The 12,528-nt window shown below is 41.9% G+C and overlaps 1 protein-coding gene across 1 annotated transcript in view; it reads left to right on the forward strand.

Moving 5' to 3' along the window:
• SYAP1 (synapse associated protein 1) overlaps window positions 1-12,528 on the forward strand; it is a 37,371-nt gene that overhangs the window by 19,766 nt on the left and 5,077 nt on the right. The window contains exons 7-8 of the mRNA XM_073665414.1: window positions 4,558-4,616; window positions 6,546-6,690. Of these exons, the coding sequence (XP_073521515.1) occupies window positions 4,558-4,616; window positions 6,546-6,690 (204 nt within the window). The remainder of the gene's footprint in view (window positions 1-4,557; window positions 4,617-6,545; window positions 6,691-12,528) is intronic.

A 12,528-nucleotide genomic window follows, 5' to 3' on the forward strand; every position in this document is an offset into this window, starting at 1 on the left:
CATACATACCAGGGTAAGGATGAGGGGGCCATACATACCAGGGTAAGGATGAGGGGGCCATACATACCAGGGTAAGGATGAGGGGGCCATACATACCAGGGTAAGGATGAGGGGGCCATACATACCAGGGTAAGGATGAGGAGGCCATACATACCAGGGTAAGGATGAGGGGTGCCATGCATACTAGGATAGGGACGAGGGGTGCCATGCATACTACGATAGGGACGAGGGGTGCATGCATACCGGGACAGGGATGAGGGGTGCCATGCATACCGGGACAGGGACGAGGGGGGGGGGGGCATATATACCAGGATGGGGGATATTGTCAGAATTGGGGGACATTACCTCTATATCAGTGTCAGCAGAAGACCCCCTCCCCCTTAAAAGTGCATCATGACCACATTTTTTGCTTACATTTTTATTTTTTTGTTTTTATCCTCGAAAACCTAGGTGCGTCTTATGGTCCGGTGCGTCTTATAGTCCGAAAATACGGTACTGCCTATACTACAAATGATCTTTACGGTTTATATTCAATTAATCTAGTAATAGTGTACAGTAGGAATATTGAAGGGCAGCCAGCTAAAAGTTAGTTAACCCCTTCACGACATATGAGTTATATTTACGTCATGTGTCGTGTCTCTGTCTTTGATGCGGGCTCATGTGCTGAGCCCGCTTCTTTCCCCGCACATGACAGCTGATTTAATCAGCTATCATGTGCCTCTAGCAGCCGCAGTTGGAGTGGCTCTTTAAATCTCTGACAGTGGTATTTAACACACGTCGACAAGGGTGACAGTCTCATATGATGTGATCGCGGGGCGCCAATGGGTTGCCATGACAGTCAGGGGTCTGCTGATGACCCCCGTGCCTGTCATTGCGATCATCTTATGAAAGCCAGCCCGTGACACTGCTATGTATAGCACATGCAATTGGACGATCGCAGCTTCTAGTTCTCTAAGGGGATTTTGAAATACAATAAAAGGTGTTTTTTTTTTTTTTTTTTTTTTTAAGGAAAATTAAAAAAAAAAAAACACGTTCAGATTTTTATCTCATAAATCAATGATACACGTGAATATAAGAAACTAATATATCTTATAGAAATCTGCTTCTTCTCTTGATCATTAATTTTCAAAATTTGCAATTCACAGGTAAAATATGTATTCAGTAAAGACAGGTTGTTACATTACTGAGATAGGAGATGGCAGTTGCTAGTGATGAGGCTGTGTATAGAGGGGAGAAAAGAGGAGGGGGAAGCTAGAGGCGGAGCTAATCCTCCCTTCCCCTTCCCTCTACATAGAATCTTATCAGTAACAGCTGCCATCTTCTATCTCAGTGATGGGAAAATCTGTCTTCACTGAATACATATTTTATCTGTGATATGAGCATCTTGAGAATAAGTGATCAGTCCTGGAGGAGAAAGAAGCTATATTTTTCTGATAAGACATATCACAAAGTTTATTACCTGCACGTGTACTATTGATTTCTGAAATAGAAATTAAAGTACATGTGTTTAAAGTACCAGCTGTCTGGACCTGTCCTCATTATACAAGAAAACAACCTGGAGCTGCCGGCAGGTGATTTTACTAAATAACATTAATTAGAAAAAAATCCTAATGGATCCTAAAGGATCCTAATATATAGAGAAAGTTGGGTCCGAACAACCGGGTTTGTGAGATACCATAACCCATTGCGCATTGCTAAAGAATGAGATCTTGCTCTTTCAATTAAAATCGTACTGCTGCATTGTATACACCGCAGTTACTGATTGGTCACCGCTTTAGTGATATTACTGAACTGTAACTGCTGTGTATATAAGGCCCCTGCACTGTTTTACCTAAAAGCTTTTACCACACCCTGGATGTTTAGGATGGCATGAAAGGCACTTTCTTAAATATGATTGGTGGCCACAGACAAATGGCTAAACTTTAGCTTCTAATTTATTGATCTGTCCTGACCACTGGTAAATATGGCCAATCTTAAAATTTAATTTTGCTTGTTTATTGGAGAGTCTGGGGTGGAGAGAGCTGTTGGCCAAATAGGAGTTCAAATGTAAATGGCTGAACGGCAATGGCAGGCATAGCTCATGCTATTGTCTGGTGGAATAAAAAGCAGCCTTTTTCTAAGCAAAGTAAATTATACACTTCACTGTTCAAACTTCGCTGGATGATGCAAGAAAAAACATTTTGCCGTGAAACATATTCTTCTCCACCTAAAGTAGATGCTTGGATACGGCACAGCATGATGCGGTATTACTAACAAATGCTCCGGTTCTTGGTTAAGGATATTCAATCCTCCACCTCTTCACAGGGTGCTTAACAGCAGGAATATTGATGCATTCTGGATGCCCACTCACTTCACAGTCTAATAGGCAATGATTGCAATACTTCCAAGCTCTTTTCTATGAGCTTGTAAGCGCTGCACTGAAGCTTCTGGATCAGTGGATTTGGCCAGCTTCAGTGCCTCTGCACTCCTCTGATGCTGCCTCATATAGCTGTATCTGAGCGTCCTCAGTACAGGCTGTGGATCCGAACTGTCAATCAATTAGGAGCGCACTGCCCCCAGAGGATTGTGGTCTTGATTGAGAACTGAAGACCAATCCTTTAACAAAAAAGCAGCACGCAGAGCATCTGCTCAGCCTTGACGTTTGCCCTTCAGATGAGCAGTGACAAAAATTCCTTAAAATGCTGCTCTTACTTCAATCAACCATTACAGAAAACAATTACTTACTACACAAATAATCCAACCAGAGCAGAATAACAGTATAGTTTTATATAATGGTTACATACAGTGGGGGAAAAAGTATTTGGTCAGCCACCAATTGTGCAAGTTCTCCCACTTAAAAAGATGAGAGGCCTGTAATTGACATCATAGGTAGACCTCAACAAAATGAGAAAACAAATCCTGAAAATCACATTGTCTGATTTGGAAAGAAATTTTTTTCAAATTTTGGTGGAAAATAAGTATCTGGTCAATTACAAACAAGCAAGATTTTTCACAGACCTGTAACTTCTTTAAGAGGCTCTTCTGTCCTCCACTCATTACCTGTAGTACTGGCACCTGTTTGAACTTGTTATCAGTATAAAAGACACCTGTCCGCAACCTCAAACAGTCACACTCCAAACTCCACTATGGTGAAGACCAAAGAGCTGTTGAAGGACACCAGAAACAAAATTGTAGCCCTGCACCAGGCTGGGGAGACTGAATCTGCAATAGGCAAGCAGCTTGGTGAGAAGAAATCAACTGTGGGAGCAATAATTAGAAAATGGAAGACATACAAGACCACTGATAATCTTCCTTGATCTAAGGCTCCACACAAGATCTTACCCCGTGGGGTCAAAATGATCTCAAGAACGGTGAGCAAATATCCCAGAACCACACGGGGGGACCTAGTGAATGACCTGCAGAGAGCTGGGACCAACGCTACACAGGCTACCATCAGTAACACACTACGCCGCCAGGTACTTAGATCCTGCAGTGCCAGACGTGTACCCCTGCTTAAGCCATTACATGTCTGGGCCCGTCTGAAGTTTGCTAGAGAGCATTTGGATGATCCAGAAGGAGTATTGGGAGAATGTCATATGGTCAGGTGAAACCAAAGTAGAACTGTTTGGTAGAAACACAACTCGTCGTGTTTGGAGGAGAAAGAATGCTGAGTTGCATCCAAAGAACACCATACCTACTGTGAAGCATGGGGGTGGCAACATCATGCTTTGGGGCTGTTTCTTTGCCAAGGGACCAGGACGACTGATCAGTCTACATGAAAGAATGAATGGGGCCATGTATCGTGAGATTTTGAGTGCAAACCTCCTTCCATCAGCAAGGGCATTGAAGATGAAACATGGCTGGGTCTTTCAGCATGACAATGATCCCAAGCACACCGCCAGGGCAACGAAGGAGTGGCTTCGTAAGAATCATTTCAAGGTCCTGGAGTGGCCTAGCCAGTCTCCAGATCAAACCCCATAGAAAACCTTTGGAGGGAATTGAAAGTCCGTGTTGCCCAGCGACAGCCCCAAAACATCACTGCTCTAGAGGAGATCTGCATGGAGGAATGGGCCAACATACCAGCAACAGTGTGTGCCAACCTTGTGAAGACTTACAGAAAACGTTTGACCTCTGTCATTGCCAACAAAGGATATATAACAAAGTATTGAGATGAACTTTTATAATTGACCAAATACTTATTTTCCACAAAAATTTCAAAAAAAATTTCTTTCCAAATCAGACAATGTGATTTTCAGGATTTTTTTTCCTCATTTTGTCTCTCATAGTTGAGGTCTACCTATGATGTCAATTTCAGGCCTCTCATCTTTTTAAGTGGGAGAACTTGCACAATTGGTGGCTGACTAAATACTTTTTTTCCCCCCACTGTAAATGGAGATATGGCTGCTTTACTTTGTTGTTGTGGAGTAGAGTTTCTGCTGGTGAACACCAGCCGGCTCTTACTTTATCTTCTGCCACTGGACTCTTGAAGACTTTCTTAGTGCTTCTTGTATCCTCATAAGCTATTGAATATGTCACACACAAGTTTCTAACGACTTCTCTTTCTTCAAACCGTTCTAGAAACTGTAAGACCAAAGACTCCACCAGTAGCCATCAAGTCCCCTCATAAATCTCAGGAGGTAACGATCACCTTTTCTTCATTCACACCAAATAGTTGCGGTATTTTCTCTTATGTTGTCCGTGTTCTTGTGTACTTTACTTTTCTCTTATTGTAGTTTGTGATGCTTTTCTTATAGCTTATCTCTCAAAAACTGGCCAGTTAAAGTCACCTTTTGGCCTATCAGCTTTGTAATGAGAATGAGGGAGAAGTTGAACAAGGTGCATGGTATAGTGCAGCAGTCAGATCATTTTTGTTGGGTCCAGTGGTAACCAACCATAGCCATTCCTCCTGTATAGCCTTTGGCGTGTTTTAATATTTATGCCCATTAATCCATGGACTATTGTGGTTCATGTAGTAATAAATAGGGGAAATGGTGTAATTTTGAAAGTGGCAATGTAATAGCAAATATTTAAATATAAATCATAGACTTGGTCCCTTTGCTGTCCGGCCTCATAGTTTCATAATTTTTTCGGATGAAGGTAGACATAAGTCCATCGAGTTCATTCTATAGCCTAACATGTTGATCCACAAGAATGCAAAAACCCCAAGGGGCAGACACTAAGCTCCATATTAAGGGAAAAATTCCTTTGACTCCATACGGCAATCAGACTAGTTCCCTGAATCAACATCCAATCACAAAATCTAGTACCCATTACTTGCAATATTATATTTTATCAAGAAAGGCATCCAGACCCTGTTTGTACTTTTGTTGTGACATTTCCCAAATTATGTATTGTATGAGTGTTGGACACATGGCTTCAGAAGGGGGCATACTGCTAAACTGCCACTGTACAACAATTTGATAGGTGTCAGACCACACAGAGCATCACAGCGTGCTGTCCATAGGGTTGCCGAGCTGTCGATTGCCCACCATACATACTGTGACCAATGTCCACATCCAAAAGCACCTACAATGGACATCTGAGCATTGGAACTGGGCCACGGAGCGATAAAAGGGGTACTCCCATCTCCAAGATCCTATCCGAATATGTAGTAGGTGTAATAATAATAATATTAGCAAATACCTCCGATTTGAAATGTAGTGTAGTTCGCTTACCCCATGTAGGGCATTGCAGTAGCTTAGGTATCCATGGTTACGACCACTCATATAGTGACAGTTATTTAGACAGCTCTTAGTGGTCGTAACCATGGATACCTAAGCTACTGCAATGCCCTACATGGGATAAGCGACATAGCGAATCAGAATAACTATACTACATTTCTAATTGGAGGTATTTGCTAATATTATTATTAGTATTACACCTACTACATACTGAGATGGGAATACCCCTTTAAATAAGGAGGCCTGATCTGATGAATCCTGTTTTCTTTTACATTGGGTTCATATGCATAGCCTCCTCACAGAGAAAGAGAGCAGGGTCTAGTGTAACCTGTTGGAAGTAACACTGCTCAGGATATAAACCCAAATCAGAATCTGTTTGCATACCACTGTCTCTGGATCCTCCCCCGAACTGTGCAAAGGAGGAAAAAAGGTTGACTGGGTGGTAGGTCTGTGGCAAGGCTCCTTAAAGGATCCATATTGACTTTTGGGATTGCTACTGCCAACAGGATTGCTACTTCCAACAGTGGCACTAGAGACCCTGCTCTCTTCCTCTGGGAAGAAGCTATTTAAATATTTAATGTCTCTGGGAGCTTACATGGCCAATAAGTCCCTTTACACCAACTTGATACTGTCCACAAAGAGAAGCTTTATCCCTTAAGTTTATTACGAGAACTGATGGCACCAGCATGCACTATGGGAAGAAGGTAAGCAGTTGGAGCCAGTGTGATGCTTTGGACAATTTTCTGCTGGGAAAGTGTGCGTCTTGGCGTTACTCTGACATGATTTGTAGGAACTTTTGCAGTCGGGCAACCATTTCTTTATACATATCCAATGGGAATGCTATAAATGTGTCTATAAATATAATGCTGTGTCCTCACTACTCAGGAAGAAGAAGAGATCTCTACCAGTCCTGGAATGTCAGAATTTGTAAGTGAAGCTTTTGACTCTTGCAACATAGACCAAGAAGACCTGAGGAAAGAAATGGAACAGTTTGTTCTTGACAAAAAAGACGAAGTTGACACAGCAGAAGGTAAGAACCTTTCATTTATGGCTGTGGAAGCCGTACTCTCATATTAAACATTTGTGGTATGGCCACTGGTGTTACAACTGCACCTGCTTTAATCAGATTCTTTTTATTAAACATTTTTCACTTTTTTTTTTTTTTTTTTTAATCAAATGTTTTTTATTGATTTTTATGAAGATTTACACAAAGGAAAAGAAAAAACACAACAACCAGACAAACATTGGAGAAACGCACTTCTCCACCTCCCAACCTTAAGAAGCATTAAACATGAGTTATTTATACATCTTGGCTCTGTAGAACCAGCAGAATTAGATGAACAAATATTTGAACATAGTAACTATAGTCAATCCAATTCCATATAACTTGTGGAAGTACTAATAACATTTTAATTAATTTTCAAAGAAGTTTAATTTGAGGCATCATAGAAACGTAACTCAAAGCAAGTCAAGACAAAATCTCTTCAGTTCCCTAGATGTCAAACCAGAGCCATCAATATCTTGTCAAATTTAGAGATAGCATCTCTTTTTAGGTATATGCCTTTTTCCAAATTTACTAGCCATCAATAAATTCTGATATCATAGGCTCCTGATCTGCTATCCATTTTTGGGCTATCAATTTTCTTGCCATATATAACATACGTGCCCCGCAATTTTGCCATACTCATCAATAGTCAGATCTTCAACATATCCAAATATACATACCAATGGTGAAAGCTCTACATCAATTGAATAAACCCTGTTAATCATTGCTACAACAGTCTTCCAAAAGGACATCAGGTTAGGACAATTCCACATCATATGAAGCATATCTGCTATGTTAGTTTTGCATCTAGGACAGTGGGGACCTGAACGAAATCCTATGTTAAATAAGAATTGAGGTGTCCTGTATGCCTGGTGTATCACATATATATGCGACAGTCTATGGGATTCACTTAAAGACAGCTGTGGAACTCTTTCCAGTATATCTGACCAGTGATTTTCCTCTATGGGTCCCATTACACTCTCCCATTTCTCTTTTGATCACATTAGCTGGTTTTTCAATATAAGGTCTAAGAGAATGTTATAAAGTAATGAGATCAGTCCACGAGAACTGTGTAGATTTGCTATTCTATATATCATTGATTTTCGGGGCACCTCTCCTTAAAGAACAATGCGTTCCGCCCGATATGCGTGCCTAAATTGTAAGTATTTATAGAATTCAGAGGGAGGTAACCCATATTCGTTTTGCAGCTGTGAGAATTCCTTAATCACATCACCTATCAGCACTTGATTAAGTCTGTTTAAACCCTTGGCTCTCCAGGAGCCAAGTCCCACCAGTTGGTATAGATTTGGAAGCCATGGAGGGTTCCATAATGAAGTAAATTGTGAAACACCTTCTATTCCTTGTAATTTTTTCACTGTCCCCCAAAGTTTGTGATATAACAGCATAGTCGGTATTTTAGCTCCAAGTGTCCCAAACTTATGCGCCTCCAGTACCTCATAGAGTTTATCTGATTGTAAATAATGCTGTAGCAACATACGCCGAGATCCCCCTCCCCCAGGGTCGTCCCATCCCCGAATATGATGAAGCGGAGATGCCACATAATACACCCATGGATTAGGAACCAGAAGCCCTCCCATTGTTTTGTTTCTTTGCAATGTTTCCAGATTAATTCTCGGAGTCTGCTTGCCCCATATTAATTTTCTAAACTCCTGACTGACTTTAAAGAAAAACCTCTGATTTATCCACATTGGTGAGTTGTGTAGAACATACAGCAGTTGTGGCATCCAGATCATTTTAACCAGGTTAGTAAGGCCCACAACAGACAACGGTATCTTAGACCAGGCGCCTAGTTTACCTCTAAATTTAATTAAGACTGGATCAGGATTCAACTTCTCATAATCAATCATTTATTTTTTCCGATTTATATTGATGCCTAAATATTTAAACTCCAATACCACTTGTAATCCTGAATTAATGTAGTGGGAAGCATTCTCCTCTGTATTGTCCAATGCAAGTATGACTGATTTGCTCCAATTTATCTTCAGACCAGAGAATTTTCCAAATGTTTCTATCGTTTCCATTGCTATAAGGGACTCAGAAGTTTTAGCCAGAAATAATAAAGTATTGTCAGCGTATAAAGCGACCTTCGCTTCACTGTTCCCTCTGCGAAACCCAACTATTCCTGGATGCTCCCTGATAACCGATGCCAGGGGTTCAATGGTCAGTGCAAAGAGCAGGAGGGACAATGGCACCCCTGCCACATACCCCCACTCAGTCCAAAAGCCGGGGAGAGGTGTCCATTTACCCGTATTCTAGCCATCAGCCTACCAGACAGCAATTTAACCCATGAAATAAAACTAGATCCTATACCAAACTTTTCCAACACCGCCCATAAATATTCCCACTCAACAGAATCGAACGCCTTAGCGGCGTCCAGAGAACATACAGCTCTATTCCCATCACCTTCCACCGGCAATTGAAGATTAAGAAGCAATCTCCGGATATTAACAGCTGTGGATCTATCAGGCATGAAGCCTGACTGGTCAGTATGGATAACTGTAGAAATTACTGTATTCAATCTAGACACCAGAACCTTCGCAATGATTTTAACATCAGTTGACAATAAAGATATGGGCCTGTATGAGTCAGGGATTAAAGGGTCTTTACCTGGCTTAGGTATGACTACTATCACCACCTCTTACATTGAATGGAGTAGGGTTCTCCCCCTCACCGCTTCCTCAAAGGTAGCCAGTAAGTGGGGAAGTAGAATATTTCCAAATTTCTTATATACACTGCTCAAAAAAATAAAGGGAACACTTAAACAACACAATGTAACTCCAAGTCAATAACACTTCTGTGAAATCTACCTGTCCAGTTATGAAGCAACACTGATTGTGAATCAATTTCTCCTGCTGTTGTGCAAATGGAACAGACAACTGGTAGAAATGATAGGCAATTAGCAAGATACCCCCTATAAAGGAGTGGTTCTGCAGGTGGTGACCACAGACCATTTCTCTGTTCTCATCCTTTTTGGCTGTTGTTTTCATTTTGCCATTGCTCTCACCCCTAGAGGTACAGTAGCATTAGGCGGTGTCTACAGTACAACCCACAGAAGTTGCTCAGGTAGTGCAGTTCATCCAGGATGGCACATCAGTGCGAACTATGGCAAGAAGGGTAGTTGTGTCTGTCAGCACATTGTCCAGAGCATGGAGCAGATACCAGGAGATTAGGAGGGCAACAACCCAGCAGCAGGACCGTTACCTCCTCCTTTGTGCAAGGAGGAATAGGAGGAGCCTGCAAAATGACCTCCAGCAGGCCACAATTGTGCATATGTCTGCACAAATGGTTAGAAACTGACTCCATGAGGGTGGTATGAGGGCCCGACGTCCACAGATGGGGGTTGTGCTGACAGCCCAACACAGTGCAGAACGCTTGGCATTTGCCACAGAACACCAGGATTGGCAAAGTCGCCACTGGCGCCCTGTGCTCTTCACAGATGAAAGCAGGTTCACACTGAGCACATGTAAAAGACATGACAGAGTCTGGAGACGCCGTGGAGAGCGATCTGCTGCCTGCAACATCCTTCAGCATGACCGGTTTGGCAGTGGGTCAGTAATGATGTGGGGTGGCATTTCTTTGGAGGGTTGCACAGCCCTCCATATGCTCACCAGAGGTAGTCTGACTGCCATTAGGTACTGAGATGATCTCCTCAGACCCCTTGTGAGACCATATGCTGGTGCGGTTGGCTCTGGGTTCCTCCTAGTGCAGGACAATGCCAGACCTCATGTGGCTGGAGTGTGTCAGCAGTTCCTGCAAGATGAAGGCATTGAAGCTATGGACTGGCCCGCCCTTTCCCCAGACCTGAATCCGATTGAACACATCTGGGACATTATGTCTCGCTCCATCCACCAACGTCACGTTGCACCACAAACTGTCCAGGAGTTGGTGGATGCTTTAGTCCAGGTCTGGGAGTAGATCCCACAGGAGACCATCCGCAACCTCATCAGGAGCATGCCCAGGTGTTGTAGGGAGGTCATACAGGCACGTGGAGGCCACACACAATACTGAGTCTCATTTTGACTTGTTTTAAGGATATTACATCAAAGTTGGATCAGCCTGTAGTGTGTTTTTTCACTTTAATTTTGGGAGTGACTCCAAATCCAGGCCTCCATTGATTAATAAATTTGATTTCCATTGATGATTTTTGTGTGATTTTGTTGTCAGCACATTCAACTTTGTACAGAACAAAGTATTCAATGAGAATATTTCATTCATTCAGATCTAGGATGTGTTATTTGAGTGTTCCCTTTATTTTTTTGAGCAGTGTATTTCTGTGGGAAGTCTGTCTAGTCCTGGCGATTTTGTTACTTGCCATAGAGGCTACTGGCATTTGTAACTCCTCCAGCTGTAGTGGTCTATTTAAGAATTCTTGATCTTTACCGCTGAATGTCGGTAGTTTGATTTCCCTCAAGTAGGATAAAATCTGTTCTCTATTAAATTGCAGTTTGGATGTATATAGTCTGGTTTACTACCACTCCTTCCCTGTCCTTCAAAGCACCAATAAAAACTCCCCATCTGGGCTCTTGCTATCACGGCCAGTAAGTGTCCTGCTTTCTCCCCCTCCTCAAAGAAGTGTGTCTGGGCAAACATGCGTTTGTTTTTAGCTTTTTCCCTAATATGTGTGGTGTGCGCTTTTTGTGCCTCTCCCCACACTATCAGGTCCTCTTTTTACACCGGTTAATATAAATTTCTCTTCTGCAGATCTAACTCTATCCCGTAAAAACTTCCCAAACTGTTTTGTCTTAGTTTTGGATCTGTCAATGGCCTGTATTAAGACTCCTCGTAAGCATGCTTTCATGGCATCCCATAATTTGTTTTGTGACACTCGTTTGTCGTTTTCCTTAAAATAATGTTCTAAGGTAGATGTGATCAGCGGAATATCTATAATTTGAAGCCAGAAGGGATTCATGGCCCACATAGAGAATCCAGCGAGCGGCCTGGGTGAAAAACAAAGAGTAGTCAGCAAGGGTGAATGATCTGATAGCGCTCTGGGCAAATAGTCCACTGTTCTTACCAGGGGGAAATATGTTCTGCGCCCAATGCCACATCAATACGTGATAATTGTTTTATGTGTCTTAGAATAGCAAGAAAATTGTCTAGTGTTAGGATACTTGAGACGCCATATGTCCACTAATGATAGTTCTGATTCTGTATTTCTCCAAACTTAGTTATGGGGGCAGTTTTTGTAGCAGTGTCTGATTTATATCTATCCCAAAAGGGGTGAACAACATTATTGAAATCTCCCATGCAAAGGACTGGAACTCCCGGTATCTTATTCATTAGTGAAGCAATATTTTTCAAAAGTAATGTTGTTATATGAAGGAGGAACATAGACGGCCACAAGTAGAATTTCTTTTGTGAATATTTTTCTGCCTTCTCCATCTATCTTGGAATCAATTAATTCAAAATATATATACTCCTATGTACTAGGATGCTAACCCCCCTAGAATATGTGGAGAAGGTAGAGTGGAAGCTGTGGCCTATCCATGAATATTTCATTCCCACAACACTATTTTCCCAAAGTGCGTTTCCTGCAGACACACCACTGCAGGCAGGTGATCCCGGATATGCTCCATGACCACCGCTCTCTTTAAGGAGTTCCCCAGACCTCTGACCTTCCATGAGATGAATTTTACTTTATCAGCCATTATATCTAGTTATATAGGGATTGTAAAATACGGGTGACTTGTACGATACCTCGCCTTTCTCTTCCGTTTTATATCCCTCTTTACAGTATTTGCACTTAGTCGGCTTGATCGCTAGTATATGCAGAGCCAGACAACAAGTTATAGAAACAAAAAC

This window comes from Phyllobates terribilis, unplaced genomic scaffold (genome assembly GCF_046119375.1).
Source record: "Phyllobates terribilis strain yellow unplaced genomic scaffold, ASM4611937v1 Scaffold_2__4_contigs__length_985480577, whole genome shotgun sequence".
NCBI lineage: Eukaryota > Metazoa > Chordata > Amphibia > Anura > Dendrobatidae > Phyllobates > Phyllobates terribilis.